This window comes from Podarcis melisellensis (genome assembly GCF_964234715.1).
Source record: "Podarcis melisellensis genome assembly, chromosome: 3".
NCBI lineage: Eukaryota > Metazoa > Chordata > Lepidosauria > Squamata > Lacertidae > Podarcis > Podarcis melisellensis.
The window spans coordinates 48,345,570-48,371,002 of NC_138530.1; the positions used below are offsets into that span (position 1 = coordinate 48,345,570).

A 25,433-nucleotide genomic window follows, 5' to 3' on the forward strand; every position below is an offset into this window, starting at 1 on the left:
ATTTAAAGGTACCTGCCTCTGCTTGTTAGGCAAATTTGCTTTTGCATAAAGCTGGTGAAAAGGAAGCTGTGTAAAACCTGGTGGCCCACTTGTCCCTATCCAGTTCTAGGGTTTATCCCAGGTCTCACCCCTACCCAGCTAGGTCACACACTGCCCATGCTCTGCACCCTCCTTGAAAGCTTTTATCTGGCTGAAGTGTGTCTTAGAATCATAGAGTTGGAAGAGACCACAAGGGCCATCGAGTCCAACCCCCTGCCAAGCAGGAAACACCATCAGAGCACTCCTGACATATGGTTATCAAGCCTCTGCTTAAAGACCTCCAAAGAAGGAGACTCCACCACACTCCTTGGCAGCAAATTCCACTGTCGAACAGCTCTTACTGTCAGGAAGTTCTTCCTAATGTTTAGGTGGAATCTTCTTTCTTGTAGTTTGGATCCATTGCTCTGTGTCCGCTTCTCTGGAGCAGCAGAAAACAACCTTTCTCCCTCCTCTAGGTGACATCCTTTTATATATTTGAACATGGCTATCATATCACCCCTTAACCTCCTCTTCTCCAGGCTAAACATGCCCAGCTCCCTTAGCCGTTCCTCATAAGGCATCATTTCCAGGCCTTTGACCATTTTGGTTGCCCTCCTCTGGACACGTTCCAGTTTGTCAGTGCCCTTCTTGAACTGTGGTGCCCAGAACTGGACACAGTACTCCAGGTGAGGTCTGACCAGAGCAGAATACAGTGGCACTATTACTTCCCTTGATCTAGATGCTATACTCCTATTGATGCAGCCCAGAATTGCATTGGCTTTTTTAGCTGCCGCGTCACACTGTTGGCTCATGTCAAGTTTGTGGTCAACCAAGACTCCTAGATCCTTTGACCAACGGCAATGCTTCTTGCTTTCCCGGATGGAGTATGCTGTGTGTATCATCTGCAACACAACCCACCCGACAAACTTGCGTCCATAGCTTCCTTCATGTTGGCTCAGGCTGCCCACACGCCTTGCTTTTTACCTTGCCCACAACTGGCATGTGGCTCTCAGAAAGTTGCCCATGAGGCCCTTGAGGCTGGGGGTTGGGAGAGTTCCCTGACATTAAAAAACACAACCCGATTCAGTATTAGGATTCGGAGTAAAAATCAGGCCAGCCCAGAGCCAGCTCGTGTTTGTTCTGGATCTGGAAGGGGGCAGGAATTCGGTTCGATTATACTCCAGCTAGGATTCTGACCCCTTTAATTCCAGGCGGTGGGGATTGAAGCCACCTCACTTCTTTGTCACCACCAGAGGGTCTTGTGAATCTGGTCCAATTGGGAAGAAAACCACCCCGCTGCCCGGCGCCACTTTAAACAAGGACTGTCCTGCGGGGAGGGAGGCGCCGTTTTGGAAAGAATCGTCTCCAGCCCAACCCCCGCAGGTGCCTCTGCTCTCCAACGGAGGCGCTGTTGTTTCCCCTCGCCAGGCGGACTCCATTGCCGCTGGCTTCCACCGCCTCGGCCGGGAAGGAGACATCATGGCCTCGCGGCGAGTCGAGCTGGGCTTCGCGGAGGAGGCGGCGGCCTGGCGGCTGCGCAGCGAGCAGTTCCCTTGCAAAGTGGGCGGCAGGCCGGCGTGGCTGGGCGAGGCGGGCTTGCCGGGCCCCGCCGAGCTGCAGTGCGGCGCGTGCGGGGAGCCGCGCGCCTTCCTGCTGCAGCTCTACGCGCCTCGGCCGGGCCGGGCCGACGCCTTCCACAGGAGCCTCTTCCTCTTCGGCTGCCGCCGGCCCGCCTGCTACCGCCTCGCCGGCCCCTCCCCGGGCTGCCTGAGAGGTGAGGGGCGCGGGCAGAGAGGGGCCTCGTGTCGTCTGAAGGGCCCTCGGTCGGGTCTGCTGTGGGCGCAAAGGCATGCATGAGGCAGATGCTGGAAGTCCTGAGTCCCCTCCCCTTAAACCCAGCGGTGCAAGTTAGGACTGCAGCTGAAGCCCTCAAGGCCCGACTGGGGAACCTGCGGTTGTCAGCAGCCCCGGCCAGCATGGCCAATGGTTAGGGGAGATAGGAGTTATTGGGTGGACCGGTTGTTTCCCTGGGCTCTTTGTTGTTTGTGCCTATTAAAATTTGGGTCCTTCCCTTGAGGAAGACGGAATGTTGCCCTAGCCCAGTGGTTCCCAACCTTTTTTGTGCCATGCCTCACCTAAGCATTTCTGAAATCCTGATGCACCCCCCCCCCACGACATATAATTCTTATTATTCAAAACGTGAACTCCTGTTCACGTGGAGGAAGCCTAAAAGGCCATTCACTGTTAATAACTAATTCTCGAATTGCCCCCCTTAAAAATAAAATTGCCCTCCCTATGGGGTGTGTGCCCCACATTGGGAACTACGGCCCTAGCCGAAGGCAAGTCACTGGCCCATCTAGCTTGTATCATATACAGGTGATGGCAGTGACTCCCCTGGGTTTCACACAGGGGTCTTCTTCCCTACCTTTATGATGGCGATCGAACATGGGGGGAAGCAGATACTGTACAGCCTATTTCAAATAAAAATGCAGCTTTCTTTGCCCAGCTCCCTGCTGCTGAGCTCCCTGTGTAGGAGTTTGCTTATATTTGCTTATTCAAGGCATCTTCAGTCCTACCACTTGTCATGAAACAGATGTGTGGTAACATCTGCATTGGCTCACATTCTGTGCACCCCGATTCATATTTGACAGGTATATCCTTACAGGCTTGCTTCCGCCTTGCAGCACATCTGGTAAAGAGTTGGGATGTAAATATTTCCACTAAATAAATGCAAATTTATCTTAGGTACATATCTAAAAATCTAGTTTTATTTATTTCTACTATTTATAGACTGCTATTCACCACAGATGTTCACAAGGCAGTCTACACAACAGTCAATAAAACAATCCATCGATCAAAATAAATCAGTGTTTAAAACAAAGAAAAAAGCACAGGTAAAGTTCAATAAATAGGCATAATACAACTTACTTAAATAGAATGCTGTGAAGGAGTTCTAAAACTGGAAGTCCAAAAATAATAAACAAAGCCAGCTCATAACTTTATAATAGAATTTGAAAATGGGGGGGGGGGGGAGAGACTTGTCAGTGGCTTCAATCTTGTGCTCAGGAACATGTCATGTTGGCCCCAGTAAAATCCGTAGTATCTTTGTGTGAGTAACCAACTGCAAGATTACAGCATAGAAATGATGAACGGATACAGCGTATGTCATTTGGTAGAGTTTTCTTAAAAATAAAGGGAGTCAGGCAATCTTTTTCCCCACCAACAACCCATGTCAGCAGTTAAATATCATATGGGAATGTTTCTTCCCTTTCCTTAAAGTGCTGCCCTTGTAGATGCATTAGAGAGCATCTCAGAGCACCATAAATCGCCATGTTTGAATTAAATGTCAAAATAAAAAAGCTGGTGAAGTGAAGCTAAGGAAAGGGAGGTATTTTCTGGTACTTCTTGGCTGGCTTTGATATTGACAAGAACAGCCCTTTTAAAATGCGAGACAACCAACCAACCTCTGAGATCCTAAACTGACAATGTTTGCCTTGCTTTTGATACTTTCATGGCATAACTGGTCTGTTGAACGGAGCAATTAAAGCATCAAAAACAGATTTAAGAAAACATTAGCAGTGTGAGTCTTACCTCAGATGGTGGCTAGAGATTTTTCAGGTACTAACTGAAATGTGTGGTACTATTAAACTAGAATTGGAGCGTGTGTAGTTTGACACTGCTGAGAAGTGAATTTTCTCTCAGATTATATACATCCGTGCATGCTGTTATACCACACTCAAATGCTGCCAATATTACAAAATTAGTGGATCTCTCCCTCCCTTAAGGAGCTTTGGATCCTTTGGAATAAGAGGTCTCTCCTCCGGTAAAGATTAAGGAGAAGTGTAGCAACTTGTATAGTTTCTGACATAGCCAGGTCAGAGAGAGCAAACAAAAATATATACCCATACTTGCTTTCAAATAGTTAATAATATATTTCTATTTTCAAGTTTTTAGGAATCAATTACCAAGGAAGAATGACACCTACTCCTATGATCCACCAGAGGAAGAGCCACCCCACAAAGAGCCGATTTGTGCAAATCTACAGCTAAAATGTGGGACGAAGCTGTGCCGAGTCTGTGGGTGTTTAGGAAGCAAAACATGCTCCAAATGCCACAAGGCTCATTACTGTAGCAAGGACCATCAAGTTAAGGACTGGAAAACAGGGCATAAGCTTTCATGCTTGCAGTCTGGTAAGCGATTTGAAACTCTAGAAATTTGCATTGATTTAGAGGAGGGTCTCCATCAGTTGAAGATCGGCTTTGATTACTTCAGAATTAAGCAGTCCAAGAAGAATTGTTATAATTGGGGAGAGCAGGGGGGTGCAATCACAATGTTTCAGGGTAGGGGGAGGTATGGTATGGGAGGTGGGGCAGTTCAGGGAAGGGGTACATGGCCCACACAGTTAGTGACTATGCTGTGTGCAAGCCCGTCCTCCAACCTGAAGCACTGCAGTCATCCTGTTAGCCAGCCCTTTGGTCCGCGGCTGCTGCCCTGAATGCCAGGCTAGCTCTGAGGAAGACATCCCTCATCCTATTCTGGATGAGGAGGCTGATCTGGTCTATATTACTGATACCTTGGTGGCTGAGCAAGGTGTGGTTGGTCTTACCCAGCTGTGTCCACCTGAGTATTTGGAGCAGCATCAGGGCAGACCTGAGGGTCAGGGAGGTGGTATTGTTGTGATCTAGCTCTTTCCAGGCTCTCTGTCTATTTGGGGGCAGGAGAACTAGAGGGCACGTTCTTGGCAGCGGGCAATTGGGACAGATTTGGCATTCTGCTGGTTTACCGTCCACCTAACTCCACAGCAGTCTGCCTGCCTAAGCTGACAGAGCTAGTCTCAGGTGGTGTTGAAGGCTTACAGACTGCTGGTTTGGGGGATTTCAACATCCATGATGAGGTGAATGGCTCTACGGTGGCTCAGGGCTTCATAGCAGCCATGGAGCTGTTCCAATATGTTATTGGCCCAACACATGTGGCAGGCCACACTCGGTACCTTGTGAAGAGGGTTATCTGAAAGTGTAGGTTATTGGCATCAGTCTCTGGTCATGGTCTAATCATTTCCTATTGAGATTTAGACTTTTAGCACCTTTTTTCTCTCTGCAGAGGCTGGGTATCTATTAGGATTGTCTGCCCTTGGTGGCTGATGAATCCAATGGATTTCTAAAACTGCTCTGGGAATTTTTTTGGCTGATATAACTGGTGCTCATATCAAAGCCCTGGCCAGCCTCTGGAATATCCTAATGGCCATTGACATGATTGCCTTTCAGCACCCTCTCCCATTTTGTGGAGCCCATTTGGCTTCCTGGTACAGTGGAACCTTGGGTTTCGAACACGCCTTGAAAGTCGAACGGCTTCCGAGGCGCATTTCTCCATTTTCTCAATGGAATTTACCGACCGCCCATTGCACCTTGGTTGTCAAACGTTTTGGAAGTTGAACGGTCTTATTACATTCGACAACCGAGGTACCACTCCATAGCTTAGGATGAGGAAGCAAGCTGGGAGACAGCTCAAACGCAAGTGGAGCAAAACTCCAGTCAAATGCAATCAAACACTAGTGAGGCCTCATCATCAAGCCTACCAAATGGCAGTGAAGGCAGCAAAGAAGGTATACTTTGCTGCCTCCATTGCATCCTCATTGCATCCAACAGAGCTTTCCTAGGTAGTGCAAAGCCTTTTACAGTCTGGCCTGAAGGAGGTGACACAGCAGTCGTTGTTGTTGTTATTCAGCTACGAATTCTAAAATATCATATCCTTTATTATATTCAGAAATTTTTGCCAAAATAGTTTTTACATATTTTTCTGGCGTTGCTGCAAAGTCCACTTTTGGTCTTTGACATCTCCAGCAGCACAAGTTTCTTTTTTAAGCAAAGTTGCAGTGCCTCAATTTCTTTAAAATCCTGTTTGTGAGTAGAATGACATAAAAACTCTACAGTAATGCTAGAGGTGTTACTGTTGAATTTTGGGACATTTCTGCTTCTAGAGACAAGCAGGGTTTTTAAAGAAATCGAAAAATTGAGTCACTGCAGCTTTGTATAAAAATATGATGCCTTCTGCTCTGGCTTTATTCTGCTGGCCATTTCATTCTATATTTGTCTTTGCTAGTTCTAAAGTTTGCCCCCCACCCCCAAGAAATCATTTGAAAATAGACTGATACACAAAATAGAATAGGGAAGAATGATCAAAATAATTTTGGGTTCTTGTTTTGTAGGTGAGCTGGATGTTGTTATTCCAGATCATAAATTTCTTTTCCCCGAGTATGAAATTGTGATAGAGCCTGAAGAAACTGACTCCTCCAATGTCAGTGAAACAGAAGAGGAAGATCAGGACAAAAAAGAATTGACACCTGCTGCCAATACAGGTAAGTAGTATGAATAAATTTCCTTGCTGCAAAACCTATTTTAAAATTATACTACAGTTGTACCTTGGAAGCCGAACGGAATCTGTTCTGGAAGTCCGTTCGACTTCCAAAGCGTTTGAAAAACAAAACGCGGCTTCTGATTGGCTGCAGGAAGCTCTAGTCATCAGGAAACGTTTGACAAACAAAGGAATGCATAGTATAAAAGTAACACAGATTAACAATAAACAAAAAGTACATAAACTTGAAATAGATTACATGCATAATCTCCCTGGCAAAACACAGCCTTTTCTTTTAAAAACATTTCACAAAAAGGAATATTTTAAACAAGTTACACTATGAAAATCAGACTCTTCATCTTAACATACTTTATTCTAATTTCTCACGCAAACCTTCTGAAGATTTTACTTTTGCTTATTAAAACTATAGTATTGCTGATTTTAACACTATAAAGTTTTAATCTGTTTGGGTTTTAGATGAAGCACCAGATTCTCTAGATGAGACTTCATTGGAAGCAATGGCAAAACACGAAACCCAAGATGACAAGATTTTTCAGAAGTTTAAAGAGAAAATTTCTTCGGAACCAGAACAGGTTTTGAAATTCATTTTTCTGTGGCTCCATTTTTTTAATATGAGTTCAATAGTAATGCCTGCTTGTCATTTGTTACTTAGCCTAGAATCCTGTCAGTATTGCTTAATTTTCTAACCACTAGGTCTTCATGCCACTAAAGTACTAAAATATGTGGTGAAGATCAGAAATCTGGCCCAAATGAAATATTAGAAGTAATAGGGGAATTAGGTAGTGGCACCGCTTAGGGTGGCTACCTAAGAGAAATGGTAATATTGTTTTACATTTAAAAAAACAAAACACTTAAATGATAAAATTGGCAGAAGTGGAGAGCTCACCCATGAACTGGGCATGAGAATAGCTCTCTCCTGCTGTTCTATACAGTGGTACCTTGGTTTGCATACGTTTTGGATTACAAACACGTCAAACCCAGAAGTGCGTGTTTGCAACCTTTTTTCGGATTCCACCCATTTTTTTTTTAATTATGAACATTGGCGAAAGCGCGCCTTGGGTTACAACCTGTTTTGGTTTTACAAACGGGCGTCCAGAACAGATTATGGTTGTAAACCAAGGTACCACTGTATAGCATATCCAACTAGTTCTTTTTTAGTTAAATTATGTGCTGTGTGATGAAATACTTCTGTTTGTGTCCCACCATTCAGCTTCATTGAATGAAGTTCTAGTATCACGAGAGATGGAGAAAGATGTCTTGATCCAGTTCTTTCACACTATGCATGTTTTACACCATATCATGTTCCCTCGCCCTACTCATTTTTTCTAATTTAAAAAGAGCCAACTCTGTAACTTTTCCTTATAGTGGAACTGCTACAGTTCTCTGACCATTTTTGGTTACTCCTACATTTATTAATAATCATCATCTTACATTTCTCCTTTTTCTTCCTGACAGAGGCATACGTGTGCCTCCCAATCTCTTTCTGAGATGCAACAAACAGAACTGTATGGTTCTCAAAATGTGGTTGCAGCCAGATTTCTAAAAAGGCATTGTGATATTAGATTAGTTTTCAGAATTCTTTACTAAGGCTCCCTACCGTGGTATTTGCCTTTTTTTAACAGCTGCCACACACATTTTTATTGAGCTACATACCATGACGCCTTTCCTGGTCAGTCACTGTCAGCTCACAACACATCATCAGTGTAAAGTAAGGATTTTTTTGCTCTAGTGTTCATCATTGTACACCAAACCGCATTTGCCACTTTATTTCCCATTCATCTGGTTTGGAGATCCTTTTCAAGCTGTTCAATCCCTTTTTGTTTTTACCAACCGGAATAATTTGGTCAGCAAGCATAGCCACTTCACTGCCTCTGAAAAATTATGAACAGGCACAGGTTCCAACTTTGATCCTTCTGGCGGTTCCCTCACTGCAAGAAGCAAAGTTACAGGGAACCAGGCAGAGGACCTTCTTGGTAGTGGCGCCCGCCCTGTGGAACGCCCTCCCATCAGATGTCAAGGAAATAAGCAACTATCTTATTTTTAAAAGACATCTGAAGGCAGCCCTGTTTTTAATGTCTGATGTTTTAATGTATTTTTAATCTTTTATTGGAAGCCGTCCAGAGTGGCTGGGGAAACCCAGCCAGTATTATTATTATTATTATTAGGACCTCACTTCTTACATCCCTTTATTGTGCAACCTGTTGCTTATTCCTTCTGCTACGCTTTCTTTAACTTTTTATTGATCCAGAGGCGGATCTGTCCTGTTATCCCATGGCTGCTAAGGGATGTCATTTAGAACCGTTGACTAGAAACCTTGTGGTTTTTAATTTCTTGAGAAGGAAGTCTTGGAAGTTCACCTCTTGTCACTAGTTGCCTCTGTCCCAAGTCTTCCACAGTGAAGACACATTAATTAACTTTTCAGCAATCTCCTTAAAACCCTTGTTATTATTGGTTCAATTGCCTCCATAGCTGGTTGCCTGTATTTGACATATTTATACTTTAATCAGTGGTTTCAGCGGTATGCTTCCTTTTCATCTCTTACTGTTTTGTAAGGATGTTCTTATTTGAGTAAGACTTCCATTTTCTGAAGTCTCTGATTCTTAGCATCCTGAAATAAAGCAAGGATTGTTTCTAGAGGTTGTAGAGCAAACAAGCTAACATGATTGCCATGGAGGCACAAGATTTGAGTGGGGTGACCAGCAGCACAGCATTGTTCCACAGAAGGGATGACATATATATTTCATTTTCGTTCATAACCTTTTGCCCCAGTTCAGAGAAGTTAAATTGCGCTTACTGGCATTGATATTAATGAAGCTTTAATTCAGGTTTCATTAATTTTAAGGGGACTGAAGTCTTGGGGCCTTTCCATGTAATTTAAAACTCCACCTGTGATCTCTCTTAATCTCAGATTATCAGATACTGTAGAGATGGAGAAGGCCCACTCTGGATCTCTGCAGAAAACATTCCTCGGGAGACGGACATCCCCAACTGTTTATGTGGTAGTAAAAGAGTATTTGAATTCCAGGTATGGAAATCTGGTTAAATTGTGTGTAATAAGTGTGTGTGTAATATATATATATATATATATATATATATATATATATATATATATATATATATATATATATATATATTTGCTTTCGTATATATATGCACAGCAGAGAATTTTAGGACTGAATTCTTAGTTCTACTTAAATTTTCTTTCAATCCTTGCCAAAGTCTGTGTAGCCTGAATTGTGGGAAGTCAGGAGTTCAATGATACACATTTTTTGAATTAAAAACGGGTTGTTGACTAGAACGTAAAGGTAAAGGGACCCCTGACCATTAGGTCCAGTCGTGGCCAACTCTGGGGTTGCGGTGCTCATCTTGCTTTATTGGCCAAGTGCTAAATAAACTTTTTAGGACAGGTAATTGCTGCAATTTTTCTACAGATTTTGCTGAAGTATTTGAATGGTGCTATTTTTCTCTCTCCCCCCACCCCAATTAATCTTGTTGCTTTTGCGGGGGCTGTAAGCTAAGATTTGAAGACTATAAAGAATTGATCACTGTGCCTTCTAAACTATGTAGTACAGCAAAAGTACTATGTAGCTTAAAAGGTAACTTAATATTTCTGTTGTGTTTTGTTTAAGATTATGCCGCAACTTCTGAATCACCTAAAAGTTGACAGCCTTGGAGAAAGCATCGACTGGGGAACACTAGCTATTTATACGTGTGCCGACAGCTGTAATAGAGGAAACCACTACACCGAAGAATTTGTCTGGAAGCAGGATATTTCTAGCACTATTTAATATCTACAAAATTTAAATGGCAGGACATTTAACTCTGCATCATTAAAATATCTCACTTTATAACTAATCCCGTAATTGTGTTTATTACCCTTGGGTCTTATTTTTATACCTTTAATTTTAGAGCTAGATTTCTCCAAAGCATCCCCCTATTCTCAGTAAAAGAACAAACTTCCCTCCACCATGGAGGTAACTGGGTGCTTCATATGAGCAGGTGTTTAAATGGTGCTACCCATTTTAAATTGTTCGTATCCCTATAGGGCTGCAAGCCTGCTCCACCACTACATGAATTGACCACCAGTTCCAGAAAATGTGTGAACTAAGCTATAGCTTATATGCTAAACTTTTTTTTTAAAAGATACTTAAGAAACACACAGAAAGTAATTTAAAAGGCAAAACACATTGCTTTAATACTGGATTGTTAAGAAATCTTATAAAAACCAATTCAATACACTGAAAGCTACAAGCATGCATTTAGCACATTAAAACAGCAGCAGAAGCCAATCAGGTTAATCACAGGCTTTTACTCTTCAAATTCTTTCCCCAATTTTCAAAAGCAGCATGTATTTTTACATTTAGAACTCAAAAAATTGCTTCCCAAATAGAGGAATATATATACAACCATCAGTTTTCATTAGCAACTTTCTGTCCTGCTGAATACTGAAAACAGGGAATGTGAAAGGTGGTCTAAAAATGTAGAATCAAAGTTTCTGATTATAAAATTCATGGTTGAAAGAATACTGTAAGAAAACTGTTAAATGTTGAGTAACACGGTTTAACCAATTTGCCAGCGTAAGGTTTCCGATTTTTTTAAAAATAGATGTTAAAACTGTTTAAAAGCTAGAAATATAAATAAGTCGAGTTGTTTCTCCAAGGAGAGCCGAGTGAAGCAACTCACGGTAACTCAGTATAGACATAACACAAACACCCTCCCCATGGAGATCTGGTAATTAGGCACTAACTGGGAAAATGTTCCAAGGCCTGATGCTACAGTCTGTAAGTCTCCTTTTACTGCTGTGCCATAATCAGTAACTTTAAAAATGTTCCCCAACGTCTTGGATGAGCACGAGGAACTGTTACGTTGTCTTTCTGAATCCTTTTAAAATAGGATATATATTTTCAAATGCTTCGTAGATTTCAGCTCTGACTTTTGCACCTAGAAGGAAAAGCATTAGTTATACAATCACATTTTTTTAAAAAAAACTACAATGTACCCCCCTTTTTTTTACAGAGCATGAGGCAGGGTGTCTGTCCTGTAATGTGGACAGGAAAAGGGAGGAAGTGCATGGCTCAAATCTCTTATTTGTGCAGTTGGTTCATAGTTGTAGACTCTTAGAAGAGTTCATCAACAGAAGTTGTAGCACATTTGCAATACCAAAACACCAACACTTCAAAAAATGACTAAGCAGACATTAAAATAATTTGGATTTTCATGAAATCATTACTATTAGGAACCCCTGTTGGCACTACAGTTTAACTCAATGCAGAAATGTCATATGTAACTTACCTGTTAAAACTACCTTCCCAGAAACAAATATAAGCAGGACAATTCTTGGCTTGATCATTCTGTAAATTAAACCAGGAAACAATTCTGGCTCATAACTGGAAGAAAAGAATAAACAGGCAAAATCTTTAAATGAAACTTAAGCTAGTGTGGGTTGAATGAGATGTCTGTAAGTGAAAGTCATTTTATTTCTCTTGCCACATGTAAATTTTTGTTATTACTAAATCTTGTGGCTGATACACCAAAGCAGACATTTCCTGCAAAAGATACGACAAAATATGGCTTAAGCTAACTGTTGAACCATCTCCTGTTTCAAGCTCTTTATGGGGAGCTGACATTTAAAAAGGTTTTCATACAGATTTCTTTGGCTACTCAGCTAGCAATGTACACCATTAGTCCCCAAGACTTCATGAGACCAGTCTATTCCCCCCACCCCTTTTTGAGAGACACTTGTCTGTAAACAACCAGCTTATTTAAAATACGGCTATATACAATAAAATCATTACATCATAAAATATTAGCAAATGGAAGAAGTCTCAAGTGTTGTAATTCTTGTCTACAAAACTTTATAGATACGGGGTTGGATCTGAGAAAAGTGTGCAGTAGGACACTGACAGAAGTTGACTCAGTGCTTTTCCCAGAGGTCAGGGGACTCTGCTGAATAGGAAATCTCCAAAAACTGGATACATGCACCTTTTGCAAATGTGAGCAGTGCTCACTGAAAGTGCCTCTGCTCGATTTCTGTGGATGCCTGTCCTTCATGGAGAAGGTTTTTGGTGAGAGGTGCGGGGAAATTAACCAGCCTTCTGCTATGCACTTTTACCTGGATCCAACCCACAGAATGTCCTAAATTGGCTACAGCTTGACAAGCAATCCTTCTCATTTGCATACACCTAATTCAGGATACTATGGAAGATCCAAAGCAATGATTAAACATACTAACAAAAAAAATAAAAATGGCGGAGATAATAACAAGAGAATATGTTACCGTATCCACTTGTATTTTGTGGCAGGTTTTATTCACCACTTGGGTACAATAACCTTTTACCTACCTGCTAAACTGTTGATGCGTTAGTACCAATCCTTCGAGCCTGATGGGGAATTTCACATCACAGCTGCCCACCATATTCTGAATCTTAAAATCCAAGAATTTGGCTGGAAAGCCTAATTTCTGCACAACTCTGGCATACTTCCTGGCAGCTAACCTGGACTGCTCCTCACTGGGGGAAAAGAAGTCACTGTAATTTTACCAAGTATTATTTACCAAGTAAATGATAACAAAATATTGTATATGGTGCATGTGTGTGCAGTAAATGTGCTTGGGGAGCTGGACTGTCAACCCCCAAGTGAAATGAGAATAAAACTATACTGGGCATTGAGATTAATGGGCAGATACTCCATGGACTCACATACCTCTTCGCCCCTGTACACACCATTTTCCCAGAACTGAATATGAGGGCGGTGGTACGTGGCTCTCTTATTCGCATGATTACAGCAGCAAAACGCTGAAATACAAAAAAAAAGGTGGTTACTACAAGAATCCCAAGAAACATTAGTAAGTAATTTTTGAAGCTGCAACAACCTCTATACTCCTCATCTTTATAATTTTGCAAGCATTTATAATCAACTACTTCAGGAATAAGAGTGTGGACCTCACATTCCAAAAGGGATTATTTATCTTGCTGTATAAACAGCCCTCATTTCTACTTTAAGATATATAAGCCACATTTTGCAGCCCAAATTCAGGAGGCTTGTTAAAAATATTGCAAGGAGTATTGCAAGCTCACTCTGCTACAAATTGTTTTAAGTGTTTCATTATATAACATTTTTATTGTAGCAGGTTCTTCCTCCTTAGAGTCAACACTAAAAAAAAGTTTTCTTCAACAAAGTATCATTTTTTACTATATAGAGACTCTAATCTCCAAATGTGAGCAACAGTTATCTAGCAGAACAGAAGTGCCAGTCTTATCCATTTGTGCCTCTCCCTCCAGTAAATAGGACGCAGAGGAAGTTGGGTTTCCCCAACAATTCTTTAGAGGTGCAGAACTCCCCTGGACAGTTGAAAGACTGCATTCTCCACCACTAATCCTTTAAAATGAACTGGTAAACACTAGGAAAAATACTCCCCTTCCCATCACCATACAATACCTCACAACTTCATGGACCTTTTCCTTTTTTATTTAACCCCAGGCTCTGTTGACTTGTTTCAAACTAACCATAGTCAATATTAATGACAGCTTGTCAGTTCAGAAAGCACAAACTGAATAAGCAAAAATGGGAAGGAAAGATTCTCCACTCCTTGCAGTCATCCCAGGAGAAAGAAACGGGAGAGAATTATGTGAGCTCAAGGCTCACTTCTCACACACTAAACTGATTTCACATACCATCTGAATATGGACAACTCAAAATATTACTTTTGCCAAGGAGCTTTTGGAGAGGTGAAAACTGTCACTTCCCTTTTAGAAATACCTTTGCAAGTGACTTTTGCATCCTTTCTACCAATTCTGCTAGATTTATTGTTTTACCTTCTTTAAGGAGTAAAGATAGGAAATTGCCAAACTCGATCCAACCGGTGAATTATTTGTTCTAGTGGAACTGCCTGTGTCCAACTCCTGACATATGATGTCAGGTGTGGGGCAGGTGGGCTTGGCTTGGGGAAACAGCCCCACAAACCAATTTGGGACCTGTAGACTGGGGGCTTCCCAACCATGAGAAAGCTAAAAGAGATTCATGCTGGACCCATGGGCAATTAGAAACAGAAGCATCAGGTAATGGCTCTCGACTCTTCATTATATCTTACCTTGGGGTTGTATTCAGCATTTCGAGCACGAAGGGCAATGGTTTTGAGGTCCAGTTTGCAACCAAGATTCACTGTAGACACAATATTCCTAAAGACAATTCAAAGACATGCTAGGCAAGCTAGATTTTTTCCCAAATTTTGAATGTATCCCCTACTATGCAATTGCATTTAGGCAAGTAAAAACTAGAATACCAGGACGCAACCCAGCCTTATAAGATTTACAACCGGGATAACTTTGACTCGTGAGTTACTGTCTCATGCCAATTTTCATGTAAACACACCCTACTGATTTATATGGTTACAGTTATTATGAATATATATTTTCAAGAATAGTCTGTCTCTCTGTCTCTCTCTCTCACACACACTCAATCTCCAACAAAGGAAAGTCTACTACACCCCAATGAACTGTTCCATTTTCACACAGTGAACCCATTGATTTGGGTCCTATCCTATGGAACAGCAGGAAATACATTTGGTCCATCAGAGCTGTGACAAATATTTGAAGGGTGCTATCGTATTGTCTCTAAACACAACAAAGAATTGAACTATCGTAAAACTACAGCAGCCCATTCAGTCCCACATTGATGTGCATTAACAGTTTATGGTCAACATATTAGGGGCACCTCCTGCCTTATAGCCTATCCTGTTGTCTAAGAACAATCAAACAATTGAGAGTGCTCATGAACTCCCCATCTGTGAACCAGTTCAGAACACAGGGATGCAGAGGAACTCTATAGCTGTCACATTCCTAAGAAGTTCCACATTCCAAAACATGAGCTAAAGCCTAAACATCTTTTGCAAATGTTGTGAGGCTTATTTGAGATGTCCGGGAAGCGAGGGATATGTCAACTATTCAGTGGTTTTTAGTTGAGTAGCTGCCATTAAAAGGTACTTTATTATTGCTGCTTAACACTAGTTGCTTGGCCCTAGTCAATCAAAATAGATAGATTTGCTAGCCAAGATCAGAAGGTTACAGGAGCTTACAGTCATTATTTAAAAATATTGCAGGGTCATGGGAGGGAGAAGAGAAGACTACACACTCACTGTAGCTGTGGTACAATCCCAGAGCTTTCAGAGGCAGGTGTTGCAGGAGTTATTGGGGTCATGGGGGTCATCGGAGAGGGGTAGAGAGGTGTGGTTCCTGGTAAAGGGGCTGTGGTAAGTGTCTGGGAGTGGAAGAGCTGCGGCGTTTGACCGGATGCACCCTGTGTGGATTGTGATGTGGACTGCTGTGCTGCTGCTTGCTGCTGTTGCCTCTGTTGCTCTTCCAGAATAGATAAGCTGTTGGTGCTTTGAACAGGTTGGGGTGTGAGCCCCGTGCCATAGGGCATCATAGGACTAAATATAGGGATGCCGGGAGTCATCGCACCCTAAAAAAAGAGAAGAGAATTAGAGAATGCTACCGACCACAGATGTTTTTGAACCATCAAGAAGAGGATTAAGTATTAGTGAAGTTGCTTTAAAAACAGCCAATTCTATTTTCATACCAATGGTGCAATCCAATGCATACTAACTTGGGAGTAAGACCCACTGGACACAATGTGCTTTACCTTTGAATAAACATGCACAGGATTGCACTGAAACAGTAGCTAGGATCCTCCAGAATGAGTATATTACCATGAGTATTCTCCAAGGCATTGTTATCACCTTATTTTACTTGGACTCTTATAATAGGGCTGAAATTGACATTCAGTTGCTATAATAAAGGAAAGGGGGGGGTAGATCAAAACTGGATTTCTCTCAAATATGCTTTCATTAGAAGGCTTCCGGCGATCGTGAGAGTGAAAGCAAGTGGGATTCCTCAGTGCTGAGAGAATCCAGCTTTTGAGGGAAAAAGGGAGTGCTGCAAGAGCGCCGCTGCCCCCCAAACACCCTTGAAAGGATATTCAAGGGGCAGGGTCCTGGCACGGTCCATGAGCTTATCCTCTGGCTGCCAAGTAACCTCTTTTTTGGAGGTGACGAGAGCGGCAGGGTAGAGAAGCGGACAGCAGGAAGCCATTTCTATCCCTCAAGAGCGAAACTCCGAGCTTGCACACAGAAGCGATCAGCTCTCAAACATTAAGAAACTGAATTGGGACTTTTTAAAATACAAATTTATGGATTAGAGCCAACTCGAAGTGGGTAAGGTGGAAAAAAGGAGGTCAGCCTTGCCTGGAATTTAAACTACACACAAGAACAATCTTCAGAGCGGAACAAAAACGTAAGTCAATGCAAACGGATTAAACTGATAATTTATTTGACTGCCTTCTAAAGGACTATAAGGAGTATAAGGACTATAAAGATAGAGAAAAGGGGGAGAGTTGTTTGGAAAGCAAAATTAATAGTCTTATCAGTGAGTTGGTGGGAAACGTCGGGGGAGAAGACTCTGAGAGCTTTCTACTTTCGTTTTTAAAAAGATCTGTGCAATTAGCAGCGACGGACTTTAAAATTTATCTATGATGTATAAATTATTATTAGAATGGCATTTGAAGGATGCCCCAACATTGGCTCTGGGGAGGTTGAGAGAGAGAGGTGGGATCATTCTGTCTAGCAAGCTGAAATGCTTTTGCAGGTGGAACAACTGAATTGCATCTATTATTTCAAAATGTATCCCTCAAGGCACACCAGTATACCCCATGCCTGGGACACAGTTTGGGAATTACTAGTTGAAGCTAATTAAAATAAATTCAGTTGTACATGTCATACTCTTTAAAAAAAGATCAGCAAATTCCAAGTATGCAGAACAGTTCTTTTTAAGCAATCCTGCAGTGTTTTGCAACTTTCCCTTCTCTCAACTTTCACCACAGGGATGTCTGAAGGACCATCTTGCCCCCTGAGTGGGAGAAGAAGCGGTAACAGTTTTTTCTAAACAAGTTGTCCCATCCATTCTATTGCAGCTTCTTTTTTAAGAAGGGGATGCTTATTGTTGTAATAATCTTATGTGAAGTCCACCTACTCTAAATAAATAAACAAACTATTGTTTGCTTATTGTTCCCTTCAATCAAATTGCATTATGACAAAATTACAAAACAACAGAAGGGGGACAGAGTTCGGAATTTCCAGAATACAAATAACCATCTAGACACACATTGTTCACTTTAACTGAGATATTTTGAAAAAGGATTCAAGTCTAAACCATAATTATAAATTGAGACTATATTTTGAAATTAAATGAAAGAAGAGTCTCCTCCCTCTCTCTCACACACACACACACCTTTCAGGCCAAGGGTACATCAAAGACACAAAATGCTGGACATTGAGTTTGGGTAGTTAGGAAGTCAGTATGGAGGAGTCTGTGTCTTTAATGCTTCACCCACTCAAAAAGTAAACAAGAATGGAGCAGGAAGGGAAGAAGTGCCTCCAATATTTTCAGCTCTTGCCAAGGAACTGGCTTCCAGAGAGTCAAAAAAACAGAGAGGGTCCAAGAAAAGCATTCTTGGCTACCATTGAAGGAGGCTGTAGTAAGTTTGTGGCAGGGACTGCTCCATCAGCAAGCATGCCGCCACTTGGGGCAATGGCTGTAATAAGGGCCAGTGGTATTTCTTGCCTCCTTTGCCAACTACCCTTCCACTGAGGCCACTGAAGAGGCAGAGCAAAAGGTAGGGCCAGAGCATGTTCTTTGGTGAGAAGGGAGAGGTAAAACCACCCTGTAATCTTGGCAGGCAGGCAGGCATAGATAGAGATGATAGATGATAGATAGATAGATAGATTGATAGATGATAGATAGATAGGATGTGATTCAAAAGAGTTTGAATCAAGCCCACCGAGAAAAAAAGATAATGAGAGGAGGAAGATCTAGTGCCTACAACATTGCATCACTTTTCACTGGGTAAATAATTTTGAAATCTGTGTTTCCTAATAAGCTGCAAAATTTGCACATCTTTACCTGAGGGGATGCTAAACCCTGGGCGTAGGGTGGTAAACTGTTGTTTTGATCCATGGCAGCAGTCCGGTGCCCAGTCAAGTGACAAGTATTTACAGAAACCCCGTCCAGAAAAGCAGTTTCACACCATCTGCCTTGAGAGTCACTTCCTAAAGCATCCCAACAAGGTATGCAGCCTGTCTTGACATATTTGAAAGGACTTCAGCTTCCAAGTGTCTAAGAGGAGGATCATAAGTCTGAAAGAGAGAAACAAATTTGATGAAATGCATGCCTTGCAATAAAACTAAGAAACACACAACACTGCTGTATTTTATAGTCACAAAATGTATTTCTGTTGTCCAAACAATGCTGTCAAGTGTGCTTCTTCCAGTATTATATGCATGGGCCTGCTTGCAGAATAGCTTTTGGGTGCCAGTTCTAAGAATCTGCAATGACAAATCCCCTTTCAGATCTCCCACATACTGAATAAATTGGTTTTTGAAGTAAGCAAAAAGCATAAGCCTAACAGACAGATGAGATCTGTGATGACAATTACCTTTGAAGCAGGACAAAGGAGAATACACAATCAGTTTAGCTACCCAACCCAAATAGCTCAGTTTGGAAGGAAAATAACGATACCTAAAAAGAAATCAAGTACTTACAACTTGGTTGCTTCTTTGACCCAGAAATACTACAACTTAAAATTTCTATTCTGTTCATACCTGAACTTTTAAAGAATGTTAAGTAATAAGCAAACTGAGGTTATTATTTTATTACTCTGTATACCCCACAGGTGGCGCTGTGGGTTAAAGCCTCAGCGCCTAGGACTTGCTGATCGAAAGGTCGGCGGTTCGAATCCCTGCTGCGGGGTGCGCTCCCGCTGCTCGGTCCCAGCGCCTGCCAACCTAGCAGTTTGAAAGCACCTCCGGGTGCAAGTAGATAAATAGGGACCGCTTACCAGCGGGAAGGTAAACGGCGTTTCCGTGTGCAGCTCTGGCTCGCCAGAGCAGCGATGTCACACTGGCCATGTGACCCGGAAGTGTCTGCGGACAGCGCTGGCCCCTGGCCTCTTAAGTGAGATGGGCGCACAACCCCAGAGTCTGTCAAGACTGGCCCGTACGGGCAGGGGTACCTTTACCTTTACTATACCCCATAGACGGTGAGCTTCAGCTGAGACAGAGTGTTATTCCCAAGGTCTTTCGATGACATTCATTATCTGAGAAAAGATTTGGAGGTCCAAACTCAACATACTAGCCACTGCACCAGCCTGGCCAGGGCAAGCAAAAAGCCAAAATCAGGAGTGCAACAAGTAAACAATAAGTATCAGATTACACAAACATTTTTCACACTGAAAATAGAAATAAATAGCTAGCTAACTTGAGATGAGGGTGGGTTGATGTGACCCCTGGAGTGCCTGCATCCCCCTGCTCTGCCTTGCAGTCCCTTGATACAGGATGCTTCTCCTGAATGTTTGCCTTGGAGAGCTCAAGGTCATCCTTCAAAGAGCATTCCTCTAAAAGGGGCATGACAGTGACCTCTTACATCAAGAGATCCTTCTTGGAATAAAGCTTGAAACTGATTATTATATCCCTTGGCTGAATAGTAGGCAGCAGTTAGAAAAGGATCTGAAATGTTTTCCTTGAAACTTGAATTTGCTTAATACTGGATTGCTTTAGTTGATGCTTTAATGTGTTATCAACCTGTTTGAGATTTTTTCTTTAAAATATAAAGTGGCATAGAAATGGAATTATTATTAATAATAATAATAAGTCTCATTCTAAAAAAAACTATGGTGCCTAGATATTCCGTGGTGGCAACCACAACATAGGTTTAAGGTGTCATTTCTAATGCTGGTTGTCTAACCAGAAAAAATATTGGGGTTGTGTGGCACAGCTCAATGAAACCAACTCAGGGCATGTCAGGAAAGAAAAAGGCAAAAATCCATGCTATGGGTTATTTGGAAATAAAATAAGACATCAAGAATTGTGAGGAAACATAATAATAAAATGTCTAGCTGTATCACTGAGTGTGAAACTATTTTGAGACGTCACGTGCATGCACCTGTATTGAGAGAACATTATCCCTTAATAATTGTTTATTGATGACTGCTTATGGCCAAAGGCTGGCAAACTCCAAAAACGCCTACGTGGAAAGAATAGATCAAAACTGCACAATAAAACTGAGTGAGTTTAAGAGAGCAAAAATGCAATTCTAAGGTTGTTTACTATGAAATAATTCCAATGATTTCAATAAAACCTACTCCCTACTAAAGGAAAGTAGAAATATGTTGGCTTTAACATTAATTGCAAACATGCCCTGGATTATGGAGAAAGCTAGAGAGTTCCAGAAAGACATCTACTTCTGCTTCATTGACTATGCAAAAGCCTTTGACTGTGTTGACCACAGCAAACTATGGCAAGTTCTTAAAGAAATGGGAGTGACTGATCACCTCAACTGTCTCCTGAGAAATCTCTATGTGGGACAAGAAGCTACAGTTAGAACTGGATATGGAACAACTGATTGGTTTAAAATTGGGAAAGGAGGACGACAAGGCTATATATTGTCTCCCTGCTTATTTAACTTATATGCAGAATTCATCATGCAAAAGGCTGGGCTGGATGAATCCCTAGCTGGAATTAAGATTGCCGGAAGAAATATCTACAACCTCAGATATGAAGATGACACAACCTTGATGGCAGAAAGTGAGGAGGAATTAAAGAACCTTTTAATGAAGGTGAAAGAGGAGAGCACAAAATATGGTTTGAAGCTCAACATCAAAAAACCGAAGATCATGGCCACTGGGCCCATCACCTCATGGCAAATAAAAGGGGAAGAAATGGAGGCAGTGAGAGATTTTACTTTCTTGGGCTCCATGATCACTGCAGATGGTAACAGCAGCCAAGAAATTTAAAGATGCCTGCTTCTTGGGAGAAAAGCGATGGCAAACCTAGACAGCATCTTAAAAAGCAGAGACATCACCTTGCCAACAAAGGTCCGTATAGTTAAAGCTATGGTTTTCCCAGTAGTAATGTATGGAAGTGAGAGCTGGACCATAAAGAAGGCTGATCGCCAAAGAATTGATGCTTTTTGAGAGTCCCATGGACTGCAAGAAGATCAAACTGATCCATTCTGAAGGAAATCAGCCCTGAGTGCTCACTAGAAGGACAGATCGTGAAGCTCAAGCTCCAATACTTTGGCCACCTCATGAGAAGAGAAGACACCCTGGAAAAGACCCTGATGTTGGGAAAGATGGAGGGCACAAGGAGAAGGGGACGACAGAGGATGACATGGTTGGATAGTGTTCTCGCAGCTGCCAGCATGAGTTTGACCAAACTGCGGGAGGCAGTGGAAGGCAGGAGTGCCTGGCGTGCTCTGGTCCATGGGGTCACGAAGAGTCAGACACGACTAAACAACTATACAACAACAAATGTACTTTAAATTGAATTAAGAAATAACGTATGTTCCGTGTATGCATATTAAATGTCAGTTAAAAAACTGTCAATATTATAATTTATGGGTACAAGTATATGGCTGCATATATTCACTTGAACTACTGTGTAGGTTTCTGATTGTCCCATCTTGGGAAGAAATTGTATAACTGTAAAAAGTGCAGCACAATGCACATTTATAGAAGTATGCATAGTGTGGACAAAATGAAAGAGTGTATTTCATTTCGTTCACCTAACACTTGCGTTTGGGACACCCTTAAAAAAACTGATTGGAAGAAGATTCAGTGAAATGAGAAACTAGTACTGTACTTCAGTGAAATTCACTGCTACAACTCAGCATTAACTCAGCTTGCTTTAAAGAAGAATTCAACTACCAGTAGTTTATGAGGGACAAGTCTATCAATGGCTATTAGCCAATCATTTCTATGTGGATCATACAGGCTGAGAGGCAGCCTGCCTCCCAATAACAGTGGCCTGGAAGAAGAGACAACATGCCTACATGCCCTCCATCAGCCTTCCCAAAAGCATCTGGCTGGTGGCTGGATAAAATAAACTGCTGTACACAGATCTTTGATTCCAGCATGGCTGCTCAGGGATTATGAACACCACGAGAACATCACTATCTAGTATAGTGGTTTCCATTCCACGCTTCCCCACCCCAGCCAATGGGCTACTTGAAAATTATTTATGGCCCTGGCAGATCACTTAATGATTTTTTTGCTTGCTGTAGCAACTGGAATGTGTGGTACTATGCATTTTGTTACAGATAGGTAGCCGTGTTGGTCTGCCATAGTCAAAACAAAAAAATTCCTTCCAGTAGCACCTTAAAGACCAACTATGTTAGTTCTTGGTATGAGCTTTCGTGTGCATGCACACTTCTTCGGATACTTCTTCTGTTTCAGTGTATCTGAAGAAGTGTGCATGCACACGAAAGCTCATACCAAGAACTAACATAGTTGGTCTTTAAGGTGCTACTGGAAGGAATTTTTTTGTTTTGACTATGCATTTTGTGCGTGTGTGTTTTGATTTATTCCCCCTTGTCTGTATTTTATTGCAATTTGAACTCCACAGAATTCAGGTTGTAATACAATCTAATATAATATAAGAAATAAAGGCAGCAAAATAAAAATCAGTATGAGTAATTAATGCAGACATGTCACAGACCACTGGTGGTCCACTGACCGCAATCTGGAAACCCCTGGTCTAGTAGTATCATTTGTCAACATCCCAGGAAATGATTGTTTCATCCAGAAACCAACAGCTTAAAGGCCTAGTAAAAAAACAACCCAGAAACATTGTGAAGCACCTCCATACATCAATACTTTGAATAAGCTATTTTACAGAATGGACTATATTGCTTCAGTAATGAAGCTATACAAACCTTGCTTCCTTAAGGAGTGTTTTATAGAAGTACTCACTGAAGGCTGCCATCCAAACAGCACTATTTTTATTCCACTGACACAGAACTACACCAGGGATTAGAATAGTCTTGCCAAATGCCACAAATATATCGGTGTCAAAGCAGGATAATCTTTCCAGCTGCAGATACACCTACAAAACAAAAAAAAATTCCTTCCAGTAGCACCTTAAAGACCAACTAAGTTAGTTCTTGGTATGAGCTTTCGTGTGCATGCACACTTCTTCAGATACATGCACACTTCAGAAGTGTGCATGCACACGAAAGCTCATACCAAGAACTAACTTAGTTGGTCTTTAAGGTGCTACTGGAAGGAATTTTTTTTGTTTTGACTATGGCAGACCAACACGGCTACCTATCTGTATAGATACACCTACAGTTATTGTTATACTGCTACATAATAAGTGTGGGTAGCATTTAACATGTCAAGATTGAAAGAATTAGGCGAGTGTAAAGGAGTGCAACCATTGCATATTACAGCTGTTTGCAAATTGACTTTGTCATCCTCTATTTATAACTTTCATCAAATACAAAAAAACATTCAACATACATTAACAGTGCACACACACAATACTGACATCTAAGCAGAAATAAAAACATGTATAAACTCTTATAAAATGAGCACAATCACCACTCCTTGTGGTCTACAGCTCCCTCTATTCATATGTTTAGAGAAAGTTATGTTTGTATAGGAATATATGTGAAAGAGCTGGAGAAATAGTTCAAGACAGTTAAGTACCCACTGCAGGTTTCACAATTAAATATCTTTCTAAAGAGACTGACATCAACCACCCAATAGATGAGTTTCACTGATATCTATTATACACTACAACAGTTCAAATGGCACTTAACTGCCAGTAAGTTTAGGATTATAACCTAAGCAACAACTGCCTAGCAATCTCTGTGGCGCAATGGATCAGTGCATCTGACTGGCACTGCAGGGAGTTGGACCAGATGATCCTCAGTGTCCCTTCCAACCCTACAATTCTATGATTCCGTGATCTTGAGTCCACGGAAATGTAACCTGCTTCAATTAACTATGGCATTTTGGACTCATTGCTACTAGTTAAGGAGTAATGCAGCAAACTACCGTACATTTCACTGGCCCTTCCTTGCGAAACATTTTTAGGATGGCAAAGGACCAGGACAGCTTCCTAAATTGCACAGAATCATCGAGTGCTTCTCGGAATCGTGTGTTCCAAAACGACTTGCAGAAAAACGTGCAGAGAACCAGAAAGGTGATTATTCTCCTCTCTCCCTCTGAGCACCTCCTACAACGGTGCAAGAGCCCCATTCAGCGGAGTGGGACTTGCTTCCAAGCAGAGAGCATGCACAGAATCGGGAGGAGCTGCAGGAGGAGCACATGTGGCCGAGAAGAAGCAACCTACCTTAGGGCCGCTAGCTAGGATCCTCCTCATTAGTTCCCATGGACTGGGAAACCGCAGGGGCAGCAGAAACCGCAGCCGGGCGGAGGCGGGAGACCGGCGACATGGCCATCCCGCAGCCGCCGGGAAAGAGGTGCCGAGAAGGGCGCCCCTCCCCGCCGGCCGCGTTTCCGCTGGAGGGAAAAGCGGGAGCGAGGCAGGCGGGCGGGAGGCTACCGGGCCCAACTCGCGGCCCACAGACCCGCCAAACCCTCGTCCTGACGTTACGGGTCCGAAGGGCGGGAAGGGGGAGCGGGAAGGAGAAAGCCCTGCCTGCCGCCCGTAGCGGTACGAACAGTCGTAGCGGCGCCGCCTCCTCCCACCCCCTCAGCCCAGCGGCTCTGGGCTCCTTCCCAGGGCTGCCCTTCCCCTCGAGGGCGACGCTGGCGGACCGGCAACTTACCGCTCCAGAAGTTCTCCCGAGCCGAGCTGTGCCCCTTCGCTCGCTTCATCGAGCGGCGCACCTCTTTCGCGTCATCCGAAGCAGCCGCTGCGCCGCTCGGCAGTTACCTCGGGCGCCAGCTTTCTTGAGGGCGGCAGCGGCCAGGAGGCAAGGTGGGGAGAAAAATGAGCGGAAGGAACGCGCAGGCGCATTCGAAAGAATCCGAGCGCGGCTGGCGTGCCCCAAAGAGGAAAGGGGCATAAAGGGGAGGAGGGGTGACCATGAGCATCGGGATGCCAAGCGCTGCTCCTCTCTAGGAGGCATCGGCGCTCAAAGGCGCCTGCTACTCGCCTAGGCAAATGGATCAGAGCACCGCAGGGATAAGAACGGATTCCAAGCAAAGCGAAGGTGCTCCTGATTGTAATCAGGCCTCAAACCCTC

The 25,433-nt window shown here is 42.5% G+C and overlaps 2 protein-coding genes and 1 long non-coding RNA gene across 4 annotated transcripts in view; 2 read left to right on the forward strand and 1 right to left on the reverse strand.

Annotated features, from left to right (window-relative positions):
* Positions 1 to 25,433, forward strand: part of LOC309367586 — a 107,575-nt gene that overhangs the window by 25,825 nt on the left and 56,317 nt on the right. The gene's annotated exons all lie outside the window — the stretch shown is intronic.
* Positions 1,435 to 10,245, forward strand: PDCD2 (programmed cell death 2). The gene is made up of 6 exons (XM_081906925.1): positions 1,435 to 1,792; positions 3,966 to 4,208; positions 6,224 to 6,373; positions 6,847 to 6,962; positions 9,299 to 9,415; positions 10,020 to 10,245. The coding sequence occupies exons 1-6, from the start codon at positions 1,498 to 1,500 to the stop codon at positions 10,176 to 10,178; spliced, it is 1,080 nt and encodes a 359-aa protein (XP_081763051.1). The 5' UTR covers positions 1,435 to 1,497; the 3' UTR covers positions 10,179 to 10,245.
* TBP (TATA-box binding protein) lies at positions 10,560 to 25,176 on the reverse strand. Of its 2 annotated transcripts, none has more exons than XM_081906958.1 (8): positions 25,014 to 25,176; positions 18,345 to 18,577; positions 15,524 to 15,849; positions 14,480 to 14,567; positions 13,093 to 13,184; positions 12,732 to 12,899; positions 11,683 to 11,777; positions 10,560 to 11,331 (listed from the first exon to the last, which is right to left on the reverse strand). In XM_081906958.1, exons 2-8 carry the CDS (start codon positions 18,396 to 18,398, stop codon positions 11,252 to 11,254), a joined length of 903 nt encoding a protein of 300 aa, XP_081763084.1. In that variant the 5' UTR covers positions 18,399 to 18,577; positions 25,014 to 25,176; the 3' UTR covers positions 10,560 to 11,251. The 2 variants fall into 2 exon arrangements, with proteins under 2 accessions (XP_081763084.1, XP_081763085.1); XM_081906959.1 differs by lacking the exon at positions 25,014 to 25,176 and adding an exon at positions 24,575 to 24,999.

Excerpts from the sequence above, each read along its gene's own strand:
- TBP (XM_081906958.1), bottom strand. The coding sequence starts at position 18,398 with ATGGATCAAAACAACAGTTTACCACCCTACGCCCAGGGTTTAGCATCC. Across the intron at positions 12,900-13,092 it reads GTGTGTACAGGGGCGAAGAG|TGAGGAGCAGTCCAGGTTAG; the intron begins GTATGTGAGTCC and ends CTTTTCCCCCAG. Across the intron at positions 11,332-11,682 it reads TGGGAAGGTAGTTTTAACAG|GTGCAAAAGTCAGAGCTGAA; the intron begins GTAAGTTACATA and ends TTTTCCTTCTAG.
- PDCD2 (XM_081906925.1), top strand. The coding sequence starts at position 1,498 with ATGGCCTCGCGGCGAGTCGAGCTGGGCTTCGCGGAGGAGGCGGCGGCC. Across the intron at positions 1,793-3,965 it reads CTCCCCGGGCTGCCTGAGAG|TTTTTAGGAATCAATTACCA; the intron begins GTGAGGGGCGCG and ends TCTATTTTCAAG. Across the intron at positions 6,374-6,846 it reads GACACCTGCTGCCAATACAG|ATGAAGCACCAGATTCTCTA; the intron begins GTAAGTAGTATG and ends TTTGGGTTTTAG.